Source organism: Vulpes lagopus, chromosome 11, assembly GCF_018345385.1.
Source record: "Vulpes lagopus strain Blue_001 chromosome 11, ASM1834538v1, whole genome shotgun sequence".
Classification (NCBI taxonomy): domain Eukaryota; kingdom Metazoa; phylum Chordata; class Mammalia; order Carnivora; family Canidae; genus Vulpes; species Vulpes lagopus.
In genome coordinates this window covers 77,674,951-77,697,607 of record NC_054834.1, presented here as the reverse complement: position 1 = coordinate 77,697,607, position 22,657 = coordinate 77,674,951, and the positions used below count along the sequence as shown (strand labels likewise).

The window sequence follows — 22,657 nt, the reverse complement described above, 5'->3', positions numbered from 1 at the left end:
TGGCATTAGCTCAGCTCAAGCCAGGCTGGGCTGACTCAGCATCCCGTCCCCACCAACCCTCGTCCCCGACAGCTCTGCTTCCCCTTGGGCAGAGATGGGAGATGGCGCCGGTGTTGCCCTTGGTGCTGCCCCTGCAGCCCCGCATCCGTCTGGCACAGGGGCTCTGGCTCCTCTCCTGGCTGCTGGCGTTGGCGGGTGGCCTCACCCTTCTCTGTAGCGGGCACCTCCTGGTTCAGCTGTGGCACCTCAGCACCTTCTTGGCTCCCTCCTGCCCATTTGCCATCCTGCCCCAGGTTGCCCTGGCAGCCGGCACAGTGGCTCTGGGGACAGGCCTGGTGGGTGCAGGAGCCAGCAGGGCCAGTCTGGATGCAGCTCAATACCCTCCGTGGAGAAAGGTCCTCGGCCCACTGCTGGTGGCCGGCACAGCTGCAGGCGGAGGTCTTCTGGTCTTCGCCCTGGGGCTGACCCTGGCTTTACCTGGGAGTCTGGACACTGGGCTGGAGGAGGGCCTGGGGACTGCCTTGGCTCACTATAAAGACACAGAGGTGCCCGGACACTGTCATGCCAAACGGCTGTTGGATGAGCTCCAGCTGAGGCACCACTGCTGTGGGCGGCACGGATATAAGGATTGGTTTGGGGTCCAGTGGGTCAGCAGCCGTTACTTGGATCCCAGTGACCAGGACGTGGTTGAGTGAGTGTTCTGTCTCTCCCCACCCCCGGCTCCTGCTGGCCTCCTTCCCCTCCTTTCCCTTCTTCTCCTCCCCCCTTGAAACCCACCTCACCCCCATAGGCAATAAATAGAGCATAGTGATTGAGAGAATTGGTTGCAGATCTGCTGTTTATTAGGTGCGTGACCCACGGCATGTGACCAAACTGCTCCGGGCCCATTTTGTCGTCTGTAAGATGGAGATAATCCTGTGCCCTGCAGCTTCTCCGCCGGGGTCTCTATTTCCAGACATCCTGACACCCCTGCCCCTCTCTTTACAGTCGGATCCAGAGCAACGTGGAAGGCCTATATCTGATCGATGGTGTCCCTTTTTCCTGCTGCAACCCCCACTCGCCCAGACCTTGCCTGCAAAGCCGGCTCTCAGACCCCCACGCACACCCTCTCTTTGATCCCCGTCAGCCCAGCCTAAACCTCTGGACACAAGGATGCCACGCAGCACTGCTGGGGCACCTGCAGAGCTTGGCGAGCACACTGGGCAGCACGCTGACTGTCACCTTCATGTTGCAGGTGAGTCAGCAACATGGGGGCCCCCTCCATCTGGGCCCCCCTCATTGCCTCTACCCCTGGCTCCAGGGACCTATTGACCCTCACTGACCTCCTCCCCCTTGCCTCCCCCACAGATTCTGGTGCTCCTGGGCCTGCGGTACCTCCAGACGGCACTGGAGGGGCTTGGAGGAGTCATCGATGGGGAGGGAGAGGCCCAGGGCTATCTGTTTCCCAGTGGGCTGAAAGACATGCTGAAAACAGCATGGCTACAGGGGGGGGTTGCTCACAGGCCAGCACCTGAGGAGGCCCCAGCAGAAGAGGAACCTCCTAAGGAGGGTCTACCTGAGGCCTAGTGGCCTGAAGCTTGGGAAGAGGGGTGGGGGGTGGGGGCCTGGGCAGGGGGGAGGGGAGGGATGGACAGGAATGAAAACCTCACAACTCTGTACCAAGGCTCCAGATGGGGGAGTCCCTGCGATTAGGGGGGTTAAGGATAGTCAGGGAGCTGGACTGGTAGCAGCAAGAGAACTAGGTGTCCGGGGCCTAGCCCCTGTGGCCAGAACCACCGGACAACCAGAAAGCACACGGGGTAATGGGAGAGCAACGTGGGGAGAGCTGGAGACTGCTCCTGGCACACAGACTCAATAAAACTTTTGGACTGAAACCACTGATCTTCCTCTTCAAGAGAGTGGAGGGCCCTGGGAGAACTGATTTCTATCTGATAAAGAAGCCGGGACTCCCAGGTCCTGACTCTGGCGAGGATCAAATGCAAGAACCAGACGTGCGTTACAAAGGAAACCAGAGGCCCCTCCAGCTCATGATCTTTTATTCTGGAGGTGGGGGGGGGATGGGATCCACATGCTCAGGTGGGGAGGGTCCAGCCCAGCTCCTCCAGCCCCCCAGCCCATGCCTAGCCCCAATAAGTTACCCAGTTGCTTAGCAGCCCTCCTGAGTGTCTGTCCTTCTGCCCCACCCCAGACCGAGCTGACCTGGCTCAACACAAGGGCCGCTTGTCCCCAGCCTGTGGGCAGTGCCACATGGCAAGCTGGGGGAGAGGAGAAGCAGCTGGGCCACGCTCTGGGGCTGAAGGGGCAGAGGAGCCACCCCTTGGCTCTGAGGGGTCAGGATTTGGAAATCTGCCGCCCAGGCTGGTCAGGGGCCCAGTCCCCCAGCTTCGTGCCTGACGAGGTGGTAGTCAGGGGCGGGGGTGGGGGGGCCGCCATCACACCTCAACAGCTGGGTCTGAGCCTCGGCCCTGCCGCTGTAGCTGTTCCTCCTGCTTCATCTTGGGCTTCTCTGTCCGTGTATGCCACACCAGGACCTGTTGCGGGAGCATTTCAGTTAGAACTGGGGTCCACAGAATAGCCCGAATTCTCTTACTGCTGCCTCTACACACATAGCATTAAATTCAAGTGTGCAGGGCAGGAGCTGTAGTGCCTCTAAAATAGGGCTTTCTCCCCTTACCCCCTCTGGGCTACATGGGTACCCAGGTGACAGAGTGCAGGAGACCATTTCTTTCCCTGGCTCCCAGCTCCCCCTCCAGGGGAGTAAGCAAGGTTGAGTGAGCTCTGCAGGGTCCTTCCTTGTTCAAACAACTGTTCTTCCCCTCCTCCCCAAAGCCTTCCTCCACATTCCCCATCACCCTTCCATATCCCAGAGCCAGGTTTCTACCCACCTCCAGCCCCTTACCCGAGTGCAGTTAGCTGCCCGGGGCTCCAGGTCCTTGGGATCCACAAGGTGACTCAGGAGACTGCTCTCCAGGTGGCCCCGGGGAGCAGTAGCATCAAACTGGGCATTGGGCTTAGCCAACAGCAAGGACAGGGCAACAGCAAATCCTGCCATATCCACTGGGAAGGGCCTGTTGGGCTCCCATGCCGTGTGGAAGCCCACAACCCGGCCATCCTGTACCTGAGGGCCCTCAAATCGCAGGCCGCCCACCAGCCCCACGGGCCACACTGAGACACCACGGGTCCAGCGCATCTAAGAGAGGTCAGGAGAAAAGAAACAGACAGGGTGGCCCAGGGGCAAGGGAGTAGCAGGAAGGGCCAATGGGCTCATTCTGCCCCACTGCTCCCCATCCTCCCACAACATCTTTCCAGAGAAACACCAGTAACCAAGGGAATAGGTGAAGCTGGCTCCACCTGCCTCCTTCTCCATCCCCACCCCAGGGCTCACCTCCTCAAAGAGTTCCCGGCTGTAGGTGTTGTCATCATCAGCAAAGTACACGACTCCCCGGGTGCCGGCTGGCGGGGGGTCCTTCTCTCCCCCGACAGCACCCCCTCCACTCCGGAGCCAGTCGAGGGCCCTGTTGCGTTGTTCTACACCACGGGGCCGAACCCAGCCTGGCTCACCCTCTCTGAGCCGCTGGGCCTTGGGGGTGAGGACCGCCAGGTGTGTGAAGAGGAGGCCCGAGGCAGCCAGCAGCCCTGAGACCAATGGTGTGGGGCCCTCAGCATCCTCCACCAGCAGCCAATGCAGCCGGGGCACCAGGCTCAGTGTCTGGGACAGCCGCACCAGCTCTGCTTTCTGCACCAGCCTGCAGGGGAAAAGATACAGAGGAGGGCAAGGGGTCGGGACCATTTGCTCACTCCTGCCAGTATACATAGCTTCTCCTGGGCCCCTTCTAGTATCCCCCACAACATTTGCCCAACCAATACCCAAATTCCTCTTCTTGCCTGTCAACTTCACACCGCACTCTCCTGCCCTGCTCCTGCAGCCCATGTCTGGCACCCGCCTCAACTCCAGGGCTCTGGCTGTGGGAGACTATAACAAGTTAAGGGCACAGGCTTTGGAATCAGACAGATCTAGGTTTGAATGCCAGCTCTGTAACTTAGTAGGTGAGACACTGAGGGAAATGGGTCAGATCTCCCCAAGCCTGTTTCCTTGGCTATGAAAATGGGAATAACAGCACTTTACAACGATTTTGTCTTAAAGGTCAAAAATTTTTTTTAAGATTTTATTTATTCATTCATGAGAGACATAGAAAGAGAGAGGCAGAAACACAGGCAGAGGGAGAAGCAGGTTCCATGCAGGGAGCCCAGTGTGGGACTCGATCCCAGCACTCCAGGATCACGGCCTGAGCCAAAGGCAAACACGCCCAACTGCTGAGGCACCCAGGCTTCCCCTTAAAGAGCAAATTTTAACGACTTTCTAAAATACCAGGTGCTCTTCCTGGGTTTCCAGGATGAGAAATTTAGATGAGCCCTTTGCCTCATTCCTCTCCAGGAGAGGATTTATCTAAGGTTAGACAGGAAACTGGGAAGGTGTGGCCCAGTCTTTTCTAGATTTATCCCTCAATTGCTCTGCCTGCCATGGGGTTGGGGCTGCGTGTGTGGAAGGGGACAGGGTCTAGAGCTGCCTGTGCTTCCATGGGTCAGCCATTTGATTCCCCTGAGGTATTGGCAGGCTCTTTAGCTATAAACCTAAAACCAGGTTCCCCAGGGGTTTGTACCAAAATAAAGTTACATTTTAATTAAAAAAAAAAAAAAAAAAAAAAAGCCCTTACTTAGCACAGTGGCTGGTAGAGAGTGAACATACCGCAAATCATAGCTGGGGTAACTGTTTCTAGACCCTAGTATGACAGTAAGGCCAGGCCCTTTTCTACTTCAACTAGCCAGTGGTCCCCAGACTTTCTCACCAAAGGGTCCCTGAGAGAGTGAATTCATGGGTAAGCTCAACATTTCTTTGAAACTTTGTTATTCTATCTTAAAATTTGTTAGGAACTGTGTATTCTATTTCATAGCATACCCCTGTTTCACTAGAGAAACAGTCATTTCCCCACAAATCTTTGAGGAAAGATGTGGTTCCTTTATCCTGTCATTTGGCATGCCCTCACCTACAGAACACCCTCTAGCCCAGTGCCTCCCCAAACTCCATCAACACCAACATCCTGGCCCTGGCAGGCCTTTGGGTACACCAGACCCCATACCTGGCATAGGTGGGGGTAACAACATAGATAGTAGGCAGGGCCTCAGGTTCAGGGGGCTGGGCAGGGGCAGGGGGTGGGCGACGGAGATCAGCTTGCAGCTGGGAAATCCTCAGATCCTTCTGCCGAAGCTGCTCTGCTGCTGCGCGCAGGGGAGGGAGGCAGTCACATGGCTGACCTGGTCCCAGGAAGCAGGGATGGGGGCAGAGAACCACAGCATGTTGAGCATCCCAAAGGGGCAGAACGTTCTCATTCAACTCCTAGCCAGTGTAGGGGGAAATCTCCTGACAACTTCCCCAACAGCCTCTTCCACGCCTCGGGGGTGGGGGGTGGGTAGGGGGGGTCGGGGTGGGGCTTATGGTCTCAATCAGCAGCCCTCTCCAACCACAGTCAAGTCCATCTGTTACAGCTTTCATTTGGATATTGAGCTGATCATCTGCCTCCAACCCTTCTACTTGCTGATCCTCATGTTGCTGCCTTCTAGAGATGTAAAGAACAACTAAATCTCCTGAAACAGGGCAGTCTTTTAAATACCTGAAGATCAAGCCCTAAGCCGTCTATCTGCGTAAGAGGCAAAGTTCAATCTGTTCCCGTGGCTGTGTGACCAAAGACTCATAAAATTCATTGATTCCATTATTGGATAAATATTTATTGAATGCTCCTCGTGGGAGGCACAGCCTTAGGTGCTGCGGATACAGCAGGGAGGAAAGCAGACATGGTCCCTGCCTTCATGGAGCTTTCAGTTTAGTGGAGGAGGCAGGCACTGAGCAAAGAAACAAATTAGTAAAATTGTCACGAACTGTGATAAGGGCCACGAAGGAGACGTATAAGATAGAGTATAAAAGAGAATCCAGAAAAAGCAGTTACTCTAGCTAAAGTGGTCGGGGAAGGACTCTCTGAGGCGGTGACATTTGAGCTGAGACCTCAAGGATGAGAAAGAGGCGACCAGGAAAGAAATGGGAGAAAAGCACTGCAGCCAGAAGGTGCAGGTTAAGCGCTTGAGAGAGCAACGCGCGTGGGCTTTTCGAGAAACTGTCACACAGCCAGTGCGGCCGGAGCAGAGCGAGCGAGTGGGGAAGGTAAGGGGATTGCCAAGGCGGATGGCCACAGGATCATGCGGGGCCTTGCGGACTCTGGAAAGGAGTCCGCAATTCATCCGAGGTGCTACAGAGAGCAGAGCGCCCGGCGGCGGCAGAGGGCTGTCGGAGGGCCGAGCGGGCTGCAGGGTGCCTGCGCGGAGCTTCATCCCCAGGGCGGGCTGCGCGGCGGCGGGCGCCCTCAGGCGGGTCCGCCGCACCCCCGCCCCGCCCCGCTCACCGAGCTGCACCAGCGCGTAGAGGAGGCCTGCGATCGACACCAGGAAATAGGCGAGAAACACGTTCTTCAGCTTCAGCTTCATGGCCGTGCGGCCGCCGGCGCCCGAGCAGGCGGGGTCCGGGGGGAACCAAGGGGGGGTCCCCGCCCCCCATCCGCCGGCCTGCAGACCCCGCCCCTGCAGCGGCCCCGCCCCGCGTCCCGCCTTCCTCACGCTCCTCTTCACCAGCTCCGGTGAGCTGGGGCCGGCGGCGCCCGCCCGGGCCCACTTCCGGTCAGTCTGCACCCCGCCCCCCGGGTTAATTTCCGGTCCCTCTGCCTAGTTCTGGGAACCACGGGAGTCGGTGACGTCACATCCGGTGTGGCGTGCTCGCGTGGCGGGCGGTCAGTCGCCTGGTGGGAGTGACTTTGAGACCTTTCCCTTGGTCTCCAGTCCCAGTACCCAGATTTCTTTTTTTTTTTTTAATTATTTATTTATTCATCATAGACACACACAGAGAGAGGGACAGAGACAGGCAGAGGGAGAAGCAGGCTTCATGCGGGGAGCCTGACGCGGAAATCGATCCCGGAACTCCGGGATCACGCCCTGGGCCGGAGGCAGGTGCTAAACCGCTGAGCCACCCGGGGATCCCAATTTCCTCATTTTCATTCATTCATCCGTCGGCCACGGGACGCCATGGCTACAAATGCTTGTTTCATGAATGAATGAAATCTGGGACTTCTCTGTGCCCGGCCTGTGCTCTGGGCGTCCCTCACTCATTCCTCACTCTAGTCCTGAGACAGGTGGTATTGTCCCCATTTTACGGACAAGTAACCAAGGTCCACAAAAACATGAAACCGCCACTATGGAGTTTTCTGTGTGCCTTCTAGGTACCTGTCTCCAAAACCAGTACACCTCCTGCCCCTCTCCTCTGCCTCCCCCCTTTTTTTTAAGATTTTATTTATTCATGACAGACACAGAGGGAGAGAGAGAGAGGCAGAGACACAGGCAGAGGGAGAAGCAGGCCCCATGCAGGAAGCCCGACGTGGGACTCGATCCCAGATCTCCAGGATCTGGCCCTGGGCTGAAAGCGGCGCTAAACCGCTGAGCCACCCCGGCTGCCCCTGCCCCCTCGTTTTTTTTTTTTTTTTTTTTAAGTTTTTATTTATTTATGATAGGAACACAGTTACTCTAGCTAGAGAGAGAGAGGCAGAGACACAGGCAGAGGGAGAAGCAGGCTCCATGCACCGGGAGCCCGACGTGGGATTCGATCCCGGATCTCCAGGATCGCGCCCTGGGCCAAAGGCAGGCGCCAAACCGCTGCGCCACCCAGGGATCCCCTGCCCCTCGTTTCTTAAACAGATGACAATAGGAGGTAGGGAGTGGGGTGCCAAGGGAGTGAACTACGTCCCAGCAAACTAACTGGAAATATTTCTTGAGCTGAGAATTCCATGAGCACATTCCCTAACTACTCAGGTACAAGCCTTCCTGAGCATTTCCCCACCCCACCCCCCCCAAAAAAAAAAAAAAAAAAAAAAACCTCGTTTCTTATAAAATAATCTCTCAAGACTGATAAGTCACTTTACAAAATGGAGTGATCTACTTCCTGTCACTGAAACAATGGGGAATTTTAAAAAGTGATGCCAAAGAGAAGCAGCCTTTTTCATGAGAACATCTGACTATAAAGCTGTTTCTATTCAAGACGGACCCCATCAGCTCCGGTCACCACTGTTAACTAAGCCTCCTAAAATCTGATGGCCTTGCTGGACTCCTCTATGAAAATATTGGCATCTAGCAAGTTGAGGAAGACGTACTCACTCATTTTGCAGATCTAATGAGGTTTATGCTGAAGCTAGATGAAAATGTCAGGCCCTCAGGCTTCTAAGGGTCTGTGGTTCAGGCCAGAACTAGAATCCGGACACCAACAGTTATTTATGGTTTATCTCTTTATTGTTTCTCCTTTTATCAAAACCTGTCACAGCTGGGGGCCAAGAGGAAGTAAAAAAAATTGCCACAAATATTCCCCCTTGTCCCCAGTCAGTCTTCCCCCACCCCTCACCCAGAGCTTCCCACCAACCCTGGGCACACATGATCATCTCCCCCCACCCTCAGCCTTCTCCCAGCAATAAATACAGGTGATCGTGATTCGATGAATTTTTATTTTTTTTTTTTTTTTTTTATTTTTTTTTTTATTTTTTTTTTTATTTTTTTTTTTATTTTTTTTTTTTTTTTTAAATTTTATTCATTTATTCATGAGAGACACACACACACACACACACACACACACACACACACACACACACACACACACACACACACACACACACACACACACACACACACACAGAGAGAGAGAGAGACAGGCAGAGGCAGAGGGAGAAGCAGGCCCCATGCAGGAAGCCCGACGTGGGACTCGATCCCAGATCTCCAGGATCTGGCCCTGGCTGAAAGCGCGCTAAACCGCTGAGCCACCCGGGGATCCCAATTTCCTCATTTTCATTCATTCATCCGTCGGCCACGGGACGCCATGGCTACAAATGCTTGTTTCATGAATGAATGAAATCTGGGACTTCTCTGTGCCCGGCCTGTGCTCTGGGCGTCCTCACTCATTCCTCACTCTAGTCCTGAACAGGTGGTATTGTCCCCATTTTACGGACAAGTAACCAAGGTCCACAAAACATGAAACCGCCACTATGGAGTTTTCTGTGTGCCTTCTAGGTACCTGTCTCCAAAACCAGTACACCTCCTCCTCCTTCCCTACCTCCTCCTGAAACTATCTGACATGCCAACTTTCCAGTGGCCATTTCATTGCCCTAGATCAGGTCGGATTTTCCTACATCATCTCCTACCCCTCCCTCTGGTTCTTTACCCCCAAGACACATTGGTCTTTCTTTCTTTTTGTTTTTAAATTTTATTCATTTATTCATGAGAGACACACACACACACACACACACACAGAGAGAGAGAGAGAGACAGGCAGAGGCAGAGGGAGAAGCAGGCCCCATGCAGGAAGCCCGACGTGGGACTCGATCCCAGATCTCCAGGATCTGGCCCTGGCTGAAAGCGCGCTAAACCGCTGAGCCACCCCGCTGCCCCTGCCCCTCGTTTTTTTTTTTTTTTAAGTTTTTATTTATTTATGATAGGAACACAGTTACTCCTTCTGGAGACTTACAGGCAGATAGAGCTAACAGCTGGGCCAGGCATACTCACACTGCTTAGGGTTACAGGCAGGTACAGGGTCTGGGGACCATAATGCTTCTGGTAACTCTGACTGTCATACCACACCTGTGGGTGGCAGGAGACAGATTAGGTCATTGCCCATCCTATTCATCCTCTTCAGCCTTCACCACTTTCCCCATCACACACACCCTTTCCCTTTTTTCCTTAACTCACCTCCCCTTGGCCAGGCAGATAAACCTGCACGCCATAGCCCCGGAGTCTGATACAGGGTGAACCAGTAATGCATCGCCTAAAACAAACGAGAATCAACTGTGAATTGAGGGGATCAGTTCTCAGACACGGAGCACCAAAGCACCTGCCACCTTGTGCCAGCGGTCTCACTCACTCCTCCCTCTCTGGGCATCCACAGACATCTCTCCCACAGGTGCTTACTTCTTCTCAACCCTATCCCAACCCACCCCCAACTGTCGCCTCCATTTCTCACCAAGCAGGAACTGATCATCTATACTGAAGGTGGTCACATCCTGAGGATAATGTACCCACAGGGGCCTAAGAAGGAAGCAAGACAAGAAAGGAAGACCTCTTTGGCAGAGGTCAAAGATGCTATCCCACGAACTGGAGTTAAACACAGCACAGGGGTCCAAGCCAGGAACTTGCAGCCAGACAGATCAATCATGCTGTAGGCCACAGCTATGCAACCTACCCTTGGTCTAATCATTGAACTTCCTAATCCACCTCCTCCTCCTTCCCTACCTCCTCCTGAAACTATCTGACATGCCAACTTTCCAGTGGCCATTTCATTGCCCTAGATCAGGTCGGATTTTCCTACATCATCTCCTACCCCTCCCTCTGGTTCTTTACCCCCAAGACACATTGGTCTTTCTTTCTTTTTGTTTTTAAATTTTATTCATTTATTCATGAGAGACACACACACACACACACACACAGAGAGAGAGAGAGAGAGAGAGAGAGAGAGACAGGCAGAGGCAGAGGGAGAAGCAGGCCCCATGCAGGGAGTGCGACTTAGGACTCGATCCCGGGTCTCCAGGATCAGGCCCCGGGCTGAAGGTGGCACCAAACCGCTAAGCCACCGGAGCTGCCCTCAATTCCACTTTACAACGTCTAGAGTGCACTAGCTATCTATTTTCTATTCCTGGAACACAACAAACTCAATGCCACTTTTTTTTTTTTTTAAGGGAATTGAATGGAATAGTGTTTTGTGTTTTTTTTTTCTTTCAAAGACTTTATTTAATTATTAGAGAGAGAGAGAGAGAGAGAGAGAGAGGCAGTGGGAGAAGTAGGCTCCATGCAGGGAGCCAGACGACGTGGGACTGGATCCCAGGTCTCCAGGATCATGTCCCGGGCCGAAGGTGGCACCAAACCGCTAAGCCACTGGAGCTGCCCTCAATTCTACTTGAGAAGGTCTAGAGTGCACTAGCTATCTAGCAAGTGCACTTGCTATCTTCTATGCTAGAAACATTATTTCCTCTAGATCACAAAAGTCCATCTTCCTCATTAGGCCTCATCTCACATGCCCTCTTTTTTTTAAAATTTTATTTATTTATTCACGAGAGAGAGAGAGAGAGAGAGAGGCAGAGGGAGAAACAGGCTCCATGCAGGGAGCCCAATGTGGGGCTCAATCCCAGGACTCCAGGATCACGCCCTGGGCCAAAGGCAGGCGCTAAACCGCTGAGCCACCAGGGATCCCCCTTTCTTCTTTTAAGTAAGCCCCACACCCAGCATAGAGCCCAATGCTTGAACTCACGACCCTGTGACCAAGACCTGAGCTGAGATCAAGAGTTGGATGCTGGGACGCCTGTGTGGCTCAGCAGTTTAGTGCCTGCCTTTGGCCCAGGGCATGATCCTGGAGTCCCGGGATCGAGTCCCACACTGGGCTCCCTGCAGGGGGCCTGCTTCCCCCCTCTGACTGTGTCTCTGCCTCTGCCTCTCTCTCTCTTGTGTCTCTCATGAATGAATAAATAAATAAATAAATAAATAAATAAATAAATAAATAAATAAATAAATAAATAAAAGAGTTGGATGCTTCAGGGATCCCTGGGTGGCTCAGCGGTTTGGCGCCAGTCTTTGGCCCAGAGCATGATTCTGGAGTCCCAGGATCGAGTCCTACATCAGGTATCCTGCATAAAGCCTGCTTCCTCTCTCTGCCTGTGTCTGCCTCCCTCTCTCTCTCTCTCATGAATAAATAAAATCTTAAAAAAAAAAAAAAAAAAGGGATCCCTGGGTGGCGCAGCAGTTTAGCGCCTGCCTTTGGCCCGGGTGCGATCCTGGAGACCCGGGATCAAATCCCACGTCCGGCTCCCTGCATGGAGCCTGCTTCTCCCTCTGCCTGTGTCTCTGCTTCTCTCTCTCTCTCTGTGTGTGACTATCATGAATAAATAAATAAAATATTAAAAAAAAAAAAAAAAAAGAGTTGGATGCTTAACCAACTGAGCCACCCAGGTGCTACTCATGCATCTTTCTTCTTGAAAAGGCCATTTGTAGGGCAGCCCAGGTGGCTCAGCGGTTTGTAGAACCAAATTCCATTACCCTGTTCTATTTTTTTAAAAAGAGATTATTACTGTAGGCAATTTTCTTATTTGCATATTTGTGTACATGTCTGTCTTGCTTCCAAGGAAAGAAGGATACTTGTCTACCTTGTTTCAGGCTCTGGGGATAGTAAGGAACAATGCCTGCCAGTAATGTTGACTGCTCCTCATCCCCATTTAGGCTCTTACTCTTGACTTCAAAACCAGAATTTCCCCCTTTACAAGGCCCTGGTGAGTGGCAAAGAGGCCCAAAATGGAGCCCAGTCCCCACATCCCTCAGCCCCTCAGCTTACTCTACACAGACCCAACTGAATGCCTCACCTCATGACAGGAATGCCTTCACGATGGGCCTGATAGAAGAGGGTGTACCAGAAGGGCAGCAAGGAGTATCGCTGGCCCAAGGCATCTCGGATTATGTCATGGTACTGAGTTGGTAAGAGCCAGGGCTCTCGCCGCCCAGTGTCCAAGTGTGCATGTGCCCGGAAGAATGGCTGGTAGGCACCCATCTGGTACCAGCGCACAAGCAGTTCTGGCTCTGGATTTTTGAAGAAACCGCCCACGTCCGCTGGGAGAGGGGAGGGAGGAAACAGGTTGGAAAAGAGGGTAAAGGAGGGCTTCTGCCTAAGTAGCTCCCCCACACCCCACCCTAGACTCTCGGCTCTCTCTGTTCATGCCTGGGTCCTGTGCCCTCGGCCTTGTTCTTCTCCCACCAAACCAAGACCCCAAATTCCTCCCCCTCTCACCCCCACAGAAGGAAAGTCCCACCAGCCCCAGGCTGAGACACATAGGGATAGAGATCTTCAAATGGTCCCATTCAGCAGTGTTGTCCCCTGTCCACACAGCTCCTAAGAAAAAGAGGGAGATGGAGTTTGCCAACAGCAAAGGGGCAGCTGAATCCTCTGACCCGCCACATCTCTTCTAGGGCCCCTAGGGTCCTGCCCAAGATGGCAGAATGTACAACACTTGAAAGGGGACAGGACCCCCCCCAAGTCCCTGGCTCCTCTTAAAGTGTGTGGGTGGGGGTGAGGGAGGATGCAGCGTACTGCTCTCAGGGGACAGCTGCGTGGACAGACTTCTTAAGAGAAGCAGGCCTTGGTGCACCACTCTTCCCATCTGGCCTTCACACTCTGCTACAGCTCTATTCTCCAAATCTTACCAAAGCGTTGGGAGCCAGCGAAGAAAGCCCTGCTCAGGACAAAGGGGCGCTCTAAGCCCCCAGAGCGCAGCACCAGCCCATCAGCCGTTGCCATGTGCTGAATGGGGACAGGAGAAGAGGGGTGGTGAGGAGCAGAAGCCTGCCATCGTCACGTGCACATTCCCTAGCCCTCAGGTTCTCCTTGCTCAACCTCTTACCACATAGAAGCCGTAGATGTTATGTACATCTCGGTGCTCCCAGCTCCCATAGTGTTGGGCATCCTTGAGCATGGTAACCTCAGGACCATTGAACACAGACGGTTCGTTCATGTCATTCCAGACATAGAGGTTGGGAGCTGAGCCCTAAGTAGACAAGGCAGAAAATGGGGACAGAAGGACAGAAGGGAGGAAGACAAATGGTAAGAGTAGAGAACTCCTAGGAATCCAAAAGAAGCATCTCTCAGGGTCTTCCCAGGATCATGAAGACCTCCTGATAAATACAGGTGGCCAGGAGCGCCTGAGCAGCTCAGTCAGTTAAGCACCGACTCTTGATATCAGCTCAGGTCATGCTCTCAGGGGTGGGATCAAGTCCTGTGTCAGGCTCCACTCTCAGTGGAGAGTTGGAATTTCTCCCCTGTCTGTCTCTCTTGGCCCCTCCCTTCATCCCACTCCCCCAAGCCTGCTCTCCCCACCCCGTAAATAAATAAGTCTTAAAAAAAAAAAAAATACAGGCAACTGACCACAGCAGGGCTGACTGACATAGAACGATGGAGTCTGGGAGGCCAGGTGGGAAAGACAGATGCAGGTAGGAGAGGGGCTCCATACCTCATAATTATCAAAGCTGAACATGTTAGCCCACCAGGCCCTCATCGTGGGATTGGTAAAGTCGGGGTAACCAGCGGCGCCTAGGACAAGTTCAGGGTGGCTGTCAACCTCCAAGGAGCAAAATGACTACCATCCTATCTCCCTGGCCTCACAACAGCCTCTCCCTCAATTCTGGGGCCACTTACCTGGCCAGCACCAGCCTTCGTAGTCAGAGCCATCCCGGGTTTTAACATACAGACCCCGGCTCTGTAACTCTTCGTGCACGCGGTAGCCAGAATCCACCTTGATGTGGGGGTCCACGATGGTCACCAACTGCAGGCAAGGAATGCGGTGGTCAGATCTCTCCGGGCCTGTCGTGCCAGAGCAGACTGAGTATGGCCGCAGTCCTCTTACCTTCCGTCTCTTGGAGGCCAAGTGTTGGAGCATGGTAAGGGGTTGGGGGAAACGGCTGGGGTCCCAGGTGAAGTACCGCTTGCCATCAGCATGCTCGATGTCCAGCCAGATGACATCACAGGGCAGGTTATGATCATCGAAGCCCTGATCAACTTCCAGCACATCAGCCTCATCCCGGTAGTTCCAGCGGCTCTGGTGGTAGCCGAGGGAGAAGAGCGGGGGCAATGCCTGGGTCCCTGCAGGCACGGGGGTCACAATGGGGTCAGGCCCAACCCAGGGCCACTGGGAACACCCAGAAATTGAGGAAGACAAGTCGACTAGACAGTGAGTGAAGGGTCCAGGGCTGGGAAGCAGGCTGAGGCACAAGATCTTGAAAATACAGTCCTCCCTCTCAAGAAGACAGGGCCAGTGAAGGAGGCTGCTGGCTAGCAGCAAGGGGATGCACATACCTGTGAGACTGGCATACTGCCGGAACACATCAGAGACAGAGGGGCCAAGCAGCAGGAATACATCAATGATGCCACTCTCTGACATCCAGCGGACATCAGTCTGTGGGGTCTCCCCGGAGCCTTGTAGGTAGTCTAGCATCTTCCCAAATAGGGTCTACAGAGGACCAGAGACACAGGTCCAACACCCACCCTCTTCTTCCCTGACCCAGAGACAAAGCAGCAACGCTCTCCTCAGAGTCCTCACACCGCTGGGTCCTAAGGAGTCTGTCTGGGCTAAGGTTAGATATCACCCCTTCAAGAAGGCTTTTCTGGACCACACCATCTAAAACAGCACTGTCTCCATCCCCTACCCTGTGACCACATCTCTTTCTCAACGCTTCCCACCACAGAATTTGCCCTGCCTTCTTACCTATGTAACATCTGTCTTCCACCCTGAGAATGAGAACGTTTCCTACCTCAATGAACAACATATCCCATGCACTTAGACGTTTGATCAATAACAAGTGTACTGACAATAAATGTAGAAAGAGCAATACTTTCTCCATGAATGTGTGTTTTCTGGGAATGACCAGGGAACTCAAATGCTGCTCTCAAGGCTCAGGACTCCTTTTCCCACCCAGTCCCTAAACAGGTATCCCTGTGAGCCTCCAACCAGCTTCTTCAAAGTAAATGCCCCTAGCACACCCATTTGTCTCAGGCCTGAAGACGTACTCTCGTACTGTTCTCCACCTGCTTGCTCACCTTCCCTGCAGTGTTGGAAGATATGTCAACCCAGGTCTCTGCAGCATTGAGCCAGAAGATGCCCAGGTCTCGATGAGGGCTGTGTGCCAAGAGCACAGGCACAGACCCATACAGGGCCATGGGATTGTACAGCTCGTACTGGAATACATCCAAATTGTAGAGGCGATACGGCTCCCCACCCCTGCAGGCAGACAGACAGACTGGCCCTAGGCTATGGCACTCACAACCTCCACCCCACAGATACAGGTGAGTGATAAGAAGTGGCCCCCCTGCCCTTTCCCAAAGGAGAATTTTTTGATCCCCAAAGGGGATCTGGCCACAGGAAGTGATCCATGCTTGTCTGAAGTATCCAAACTGCACACCACCACTCCACAGCCCTAATGTCCAACCCATCTTTCCCCCCATATCTTGATGTCACCATGGGACTCACTCAGTGACCTTTAGCCTCAGGTTGTCTGCATGCTCAGGGATCCCATACACATGCTCCATGCCTGGCAGAGAGAAGTCCAAACCCACAGATGTGGGGCCTGTCAAGAAAACAAAAGATGGGCTCCAGAGCTTCTGTTTGACAAAGAGTCCCTGCATCCCTGCCCAAGGCTCTCCCAGTCCCTCACCATATGGCTTGCTGTCAGAGTGAGTTTTGAATGTCTCCTCCCAGGCTCCTGGCTCATCTTTCTCTGCCTTCCCCTGGGTCTCCTCTGGCTGTGAGGAGGAAAGCAGACCACCTCCAATTACATACTAGCTCTCTCTTCCCCGACCCTTTTCTAAATCCCGTCCCCAATGGGGACACTGAGCTCAAGTTTCCTGTGGGCCCTTCCCCTCCAACCTTCCAGCCAACCCTGTGCCCAGCCACCCAGTCCACCAACTTGCCTTGTCACCATCCCCAGGTGCTTCCTCGGGCTGGGCCCCACCGCCCTCAGCTGGGTCTTTTGATCCTTGCCTGGAAGGTAGGAGAGCTGTCTGCTCCAATCCAGAGGGGGCAGGGACGAGGGGCTAGTGGAAGGAGGGGTAAGGGAATAGAGAGCCAAGGGTCCAAAGGAACGAAGGCATTGGAGGAAGGGACTGAACGTTAAAGCTTGGCAAGGGACCCCAGTGAACGGATTAATGTGCAAAAGACGGGGAGAGAAATGAGAAAGGGAAACGAGTAAATGCTACCAGGAGATGCCTTCCACACACAGGTGCTAAATCATCAGCCTCTGCCTGCCTTCCAGAACAGACAGGCAGGATGGTTCAAGTGCCTGGACTGGGAATGTCAGTGCTGGCTCTGCTGCTTCCGAGAGACTCTGGCCCCAACTACTTCCACTGGGCCTTAGCCTCTTGGCCTGACACCAAGGCTTTACAAAGCAAGTGGGTCATACTATGGTCAAGCCTCTACAGATATATGCAGGGACTCAAACAAGAGATTCTGCTAAAGAATGCTTTCAAGGGCAGCTGTCAAGCAGTTCTATCTAGAGCCTCAGGGCACCCCAGCTGAGAGCCAGAAACCCCAGCATTAGGCAGTATCTCTCCACCCCCTTGGCAAAGCAAGAAGCTCCCTACATTCCTCAAGGACTTCCAGCATGTCATCTTCCTTCTCCCAGAGGGCTCCCAGCCAGGGAAACAGGGAACAGGGACCAGATACCACATATCTGGGGAAAGAAGGGTGAGTGAAGGGCAGGGCATGGGAAGGTCTGGGACACCTTCCCCTGGGGGCCAGAGTGAAGGGTGGGTAAGGGCAGAGGAACAGATACAGTACCAGTGGCCATGGATTTACCTAGAGAAAAGGTTCTTGATCTTATCCCAAATGCTACCGAGCGTGAGACTAACTTTATCCGAGAAACTGGGGCAGGAGGAGATGGGTAGGGAAGGGGAAAAGGAGGCACAAAACCAACACAAACACAGAAACATAAAAGTGAGTTTCAGTCGACAAACTTCCAGAGATGGGGGGGTAGGGGGATAGGAAACCAAAAAAAAAAAAAAAAAAAAGGAAGAAAATAAACCTGGGAAATGTGATGGTGTGAGAAGGGGAAAAGGGAAAGGCAGACCCAGGCAGGCCTCCCAGAGGAGGTGCCCAGGGTACAGCTCAGGGACAAAAGTGACTTGCCTCCTGGTCTGTACAGGAAACGGAGGAAACCGAGACTGGGTCTGCTTCCTACCTTCCCTGAGAACAGCTTCTCCCAGCCCCCAGCCCCTACCTGGTCTGGTGGTCCTGCCACCCTGTCTCCTCCCAGGGACCCAGTGTGAAATCCACCACATCCCCAGGCTCTTGCACACTACGTCCATTCCAATCCAAACTCCCATACTCACGGGACCCTGGGGGCCCTCTGGTGCTCAAAATCCAAGAGTCCTCGGGCATTGACACTGAGCAGAAGACTGCGGTCCTCTAGTAGGTCCAGGCGGAATGGCTGTGCCGTCAAGATGATTTTATAGGGTCCCTCAGCCACCGTGAGCTCCACACTGTTGTCATCACGGCCAGAGACAGAAAGCCTGGAAAAGAGATCAAAAGGGATACAAAGAAGCACAACAGGCCAAGACTAGTGAGGACTCTCCAGAAGAGGGGGCTGCTAAGAGCTATAGGTAGTGTGGGGACAGTGCCAGGGGAGACAGATTGACCAAAGGAACCTAAGAAGAGCCTGGCAGCTGACCCAAGCATACTTAGAACTTTAAAATGTTAACAGAGGTAGCACGGCATTTTGGTGAGGAAAGGATGATTATTCAATAGTGAAGTCAGAGGGATCCCTGGGTGGCGCAGCGGTTTAGCGCTTGCCTTTGGCTCAGGGCGCGATCCTGGAGACCCAGGATCGAATCCCACATCGGGCTCCCAGTGCATGGAGCCTGCTTCTCCCTCTGCCTGTGTCTCTGCCTCTCTCTCTCTCTGTGACTCTCGTAAATAAATAAAAATTAAAAAAAAAAAAAGTCACTTTAAAAAAAAAAATAGTGAAGTCAGAAAAATAGATTTCTCGAGTAGGAATAAAATGGTACCAAATTCTTACCTCATACCAGTTACTTGTATCAACTCCAGACAAATTATACCTTAACATTTTAAAGTAAGATTTTTTAGAATTTTTTTTAAACTTTATTTATTTATTCATGAGAGACACAGAGAGAGGCAGAAACACAGAAAGAGGGAGAAGCAGGCTCCATGCAGGGAGCCCAACATGAGACTGGATCCCAGGTCTCCAGGATCACGCCCTGGTCGGAAGGTGGCACTAAACTGCTGAGCCACCCGGGCTGCTCTAAATAAAATATTTAAATAAATAGATAAAGGTTCACTGGGAAGGAGAAAAGGACTGTGGAAATGGGTATATTTCTCAGGAATAACTTACCGAGACGTTGGGGGATCAGCCACCAACACATCTGGCACCCGGTATCGGGGCCGCCGGGGCTCCAGTTCATCAATCCTGATGCGAGTCATGTTCTTTTGAAGCCCCTGGAGCTCCAGCACCAGCACTACCTGTGGAGGCAGAGATTTAGATCTGGAGAAGGGACAGGGCTACACCATGGAAAGCCCTCTGAACCCACTCCCTCTTTAGAGCTCTCTTGCTTCTAGTCCTTTACCTAAGGGACCTGAGATCTGAATTCCTCATAAAATCCCTAGATGGCTGGGATAGGATGTTGGCTATAGGTTCACCTTTGCCGAATTACCCCTTAGCCATTTCCCCACTGCCACTGGCCTCCTCCTTTTCTCCTCTGACCTTGGTGATCTCATTGATCAGATGGACTGTGAGGGCATCAGGACCAAGCTGCAGAGAGTCCAGCAAGGCTCGGTACGGAGAGAGGCCTGGCCGTAAGCTTCGTTGCCTCCTGCCAAGTGAAATGGGAAGGTAGAAAGGTTCTTCAATGTTCTTAGGTCCCTCTACCACCTGCAGTGTCCCCAGGTTACCCCCCATATGCCACAGCACCTCCCACATTACTCTATCTTCCACCCCACTCTCCAAGAAATATCATACTTGCAGAAGGAACTCTCTTCACAGGTCTTAAAGTTGCTTCTATCCACAGCAAGGGTAACTCCCAGGAAGACTCCTAAACAAGTGAATACCAAACCTGTCCCAGATCTAAGGAGGAAAAAAGACAAAGAGGGAACCATCAGCACAGAGGTGAGAAAAGGCCCCACCTTCAGAGGGGAAAGGCCCCTTTCCACCACAACCCTAACAGGGGAGAAAGAGTCTGGTTAAATAGAAGAGAAGGCAGAATGGACATGGGATAAAGTGTCTGGCCTGAGGAGAGGATTCTCGCATCTTGCCTTCAAAAGGCAAAGGAAGTGGACAAAGGATGGTTGGCCTTCAGAGGCCCTGGTATTGACTCTGGTTACATCAGCTACTCAGAGGAAAGGAGCAGTAACAGCCAGTCCCAGGGGAAGTGGTGGTACCAAGTGAGGAACAGAGAAACAAAGCAAGCCATGCCTTTCCACGCAAGGCATTAAGTGGAGGTACAGTAGAAAAGTTAAAGATGTACCCTCAGGTAGCCTGTTGTCACAATACCTAGAGTCCCAACATCCCTAGCACCGTAGGCATCCTGTTCCTCTGATTTCCACTCCTAGATGTCCAAAGTAAGTCACCACTATCACTACCTAAGCCTAACAAGAATAACAGCTACATGTATTGAACCCTAACATGCCCCCACGGGCCCCACTACCTGCCTATATCCCTAGTTTCCAACCCTGCCCGCAGTTCTGAAAAGTGCCAATCTCACCTCCACAGATTCTAATCTAATTGGCCCAAAGTGGGGCCTGGGCATCAGAGTTTTTAAAATCTTCTCAAACAACACTAATGGGCAATCATCATTCAAAACCACTTCTTTATACACACTACCTCGTTTTCATTTCTTTTGTTGTTTTCTTGGTGAATGTAAGGTTGGGGTTTTTCCCAGATGGGAAAACTGAAGCATAAAAGGCTAAGAATCCATCCAAAACTGAATTGCTAATGAGGAGTGAAACTGAGATTGAACTCAGCTCTGCCTGACTCCAGGCCCATGTACTTCATGACACACAATATGGCACACTACCTATACCAGCAGGGTCTGCCTCACTGAGGACCATTACCCCAGGGTTACTGGAAAGTCACTTCCCCAGTGTGCTATCAAATGACAGACAAGGAAAAAAAAAAAAAAAAAAGCAAATGACAGACAAGGGACTAATCCAATTATTTAGACAAGTTAGTATGAAAGATACATTCATCCATTCTGGGTAAATCCTAAACAGAGGTTCTCAAACTTTATTTATCTGTTAAGAATTACCTGCAGTGTTTATTAAATGTAGATTCCTGAACCCCAGGAATCTGCATTTTAAACATGCTTTCCCAGCAACTTGATGTGGGTTGTCCAGGAGCACACTCTTAAGTGTTCCAAATAGGAAGAGAAAACAAAAGCAGGCTTCTTTTAAGTCTTAAAAACTTTGCAAACTGCTAACAAGGTAACTAAAGACTATATACGTTGTATCCAGCATTAGCCTCAGTATCTGCTTGAAAGCTAAAGGTAAGGAAAATCACCAGAAAGGAGAGGGCAGAACAGGGTAAGCCCTGCAGTTCCAGAAGAATGTGCAAGCCAGCCAGGCCACACAGAAAAGTGAGGAAAACACCAGGCACTATCTTTTGATAGACCAAGCAGGAATAATTAGTAGCAAAACAAGCAGAAGAAATGCTACCAGAAAACTCAATAGCAAGACTTGTGGCCCAGGTCCTAAGGAGTGACTGCAGCAGGTCCCCTGCATCACTGACCCCGTCTACCTGGCCAAAGCGGCAGTAATCAAAAGTAAAGTGAGTTAAATACCTCCTGGAGTCCCATTTGTACAATCTATACAATGGGGTCGGAGGAGTGCCAATGAGGATAGGACTTATAAAAGATCTTTCGGATGTGACCTGTTGGAAGGCCCTAGGAACTCAGGGATGACTTGAACACTCCAGAGAAAGAGGTGGTCACAAGCCAAAGTCAGAAATGAGCCGCAGGGTAAGGTGCACCCGTTTATTGTTTCAGATCACAGGCTTCCAGAGAGTTTACAGTCCAATCTTTTTTTCACTGTTGGTGACAGTACATGCCCCCCCCCCCCCCCCAGTACATCCGTTACGTCCAGGTAAACGCTTTGTGGCGCTGGTGATTGTTTCCAACCGTTTAGGGTTTTTTTGTTTTGTTTTGTTTTTTCGGTAATATAAACTCGAGAGCGCAGATCAAACCGTTCGATTGCATGCTGTGTTTGCGCACCAACATCCAAGCAGACCATGAATTTATGGGATCCTGTCCCAGCCGAGCCCAGCGACCGTGAACACGGAACAAGTCAGAGTCGGTGTCCACGTGAAGACAAGGGCAGGACAGGGTCCTGGAGTACACCTGGGGGTGTAGGGCAAGAAGGGTAGTGCAGACGGGACAGCAGGCCGCGGTGCTTCCCTGCTGAGGGGCCCGCAGGGCCAAGGGATTGAGTTCCCGTAGGCCCGGCCGCGTCTCGTCCCCGCCCGGATGGCCCCGCGCACTGCAGGAAGGAGGCAGCGTTAACCGTCGCGAGCCGCCAAGGGAGGAAGGGGGCAGCTGAGAGAAGGCAAGGCCAAGGACAGCGAACGGTTGCGGCCCTCTTGACCCGCCAGGATGGAGCTGGGAGCCCCAAAAGGGCCCCCAACGCCGCGCGGACCTACAGCGAGAAAACCGAGAGCGCCTGAGGCCGCCTCCGGAGGGACAGAGAGTGCTCACGAGGCCAGGGGTGACAGAGTCTCAGGAGGGCATACAGGAAGAAGAGCTATGGGGTTTGGGGGACATGGGGGCGTCCCGGGCGTGCACCCGGGTTCCGGGCTCCTCACCGCCTCCTACGCGCCGCCACTGCCGCTACCGCCGCCATCTTGTGCCGGGTTTGCTCCTTGACCCCGAGCCTCTCCTCCCCGCCCCGCCCGCGTTGAGCCACGTGTCTTAGCACCCGCCCCTTCCGGCCTTCTGATTGGCCCGACCAGAGAGCGGCCGGCCGGCTGTCCCGTTGGCAAAGCGCGCACAATAAATGCCCGC

General features: G+C 52.8%; 3 protein-coding genes across 4 annotated transcripts; 1 reads left to right on the top strand and 2 right to left on the bottom strand.

Moving 5' to 3' along the window:
- Positions 1 to 69: 69 nt before the first annotated feature.
- ROM1 (retinal outer segment membrane protein 1) lies at positions 70 to 1,885 on the top strand. The gene is made up of 3 exons (XM_041774004.1): positions 70 to 691; positions 988 to 1,234; positions 1,348 to 1,885. The coding sequence occupies exons 1-3, from the start codon at positions 102 to 104 to the stop codon at positions 1,564 to 1,566; spliced, it is 1,056 nt and encodes a 351-aa protein (XP_041629938.1). The 5' UTR covers positions 70 to 101; the 3' UTR covers positions 1,567 to 1,885.
- A 134-nt stretch (positions 1,886 to 2,019) lies between these two features.
- On the bottom strand, positions 2,020 to 6,734 carry B3GAT3 (beta-1,3-glucuronyltransferase 3). 2 transcript variants are annotated; one of them, XM_041774006.1, is made up of 5 exons: positions 6,453 to 6,734; positions 5,139 to 5,313; positions 3,386 to 3,746; positions 2,886 to 3,190; positions 2,020 to 2,531 (listed from the first exon to the last, which is right to left on the bottom strand). In XM_041774006.1, the coding sequence occupies exons 1-5, from the start codon at positions 6,532 to 6,534 to the stop codon at positions 2,492 to 2,494; spliced, it is 963 nt and encodes a 320-aa protein (XP_041629940.1). In that variant the 5' UTR covers positions 6,535 to 6,734; the 3' UTR covers positions 2,020 to 2,491. The 2 variants fall into 2 exon arrangements, with proteins under 2 accessions (XP_041629940.1, XP_041629939.1); XM_041774005.1 differs by having other exon boundaries at positions 2,900 to 3,190; positions 6,453 to 6,732.
- A 1,439-nt stretch (positions 6,735 to 8,173) lies between these two features.
- On the bottom strand, positions 8,174 to 22,636 carry GANAB (glucosidase II alpha subunit). The gene is given in 23 exon segments (XM_041722450.1): positions 8,174 to 8,260; positions 9,640 to 9,714; positions 9,823 to 9,857; positions 9,860 to 9,898; positions 10,094 to 10,158; positions 12,477 to 12,720; positions 12,899 to 13,000; positions 13,312 to 13,408; positions 13,509 to 13,652; positions 14,115 to 14,194; positions 14,300 to 14,426; positions 14,508 to 14,743; positions 14,957 to 15,110; positions 15,698 to 15,878; positions 16,128 to 16,224; positions 16,312 to 16,399; positions 16,568 to 16,637; positions 17,451 to 17,516; positions 17,984 to 18,163; positions 19,003 to 19,130; positions 19,372 to 19,480; positions 19,627 to 19,731; positions 22,459 to 22,636. Coding segments are annotated over 23 exon segments (2,547 nt in total). The 5' UTR covers positions 22,497 to 22,636.
- Between the last annotated feature and the right edge of the window lie 21 nt (positions 22,637 to 22,657).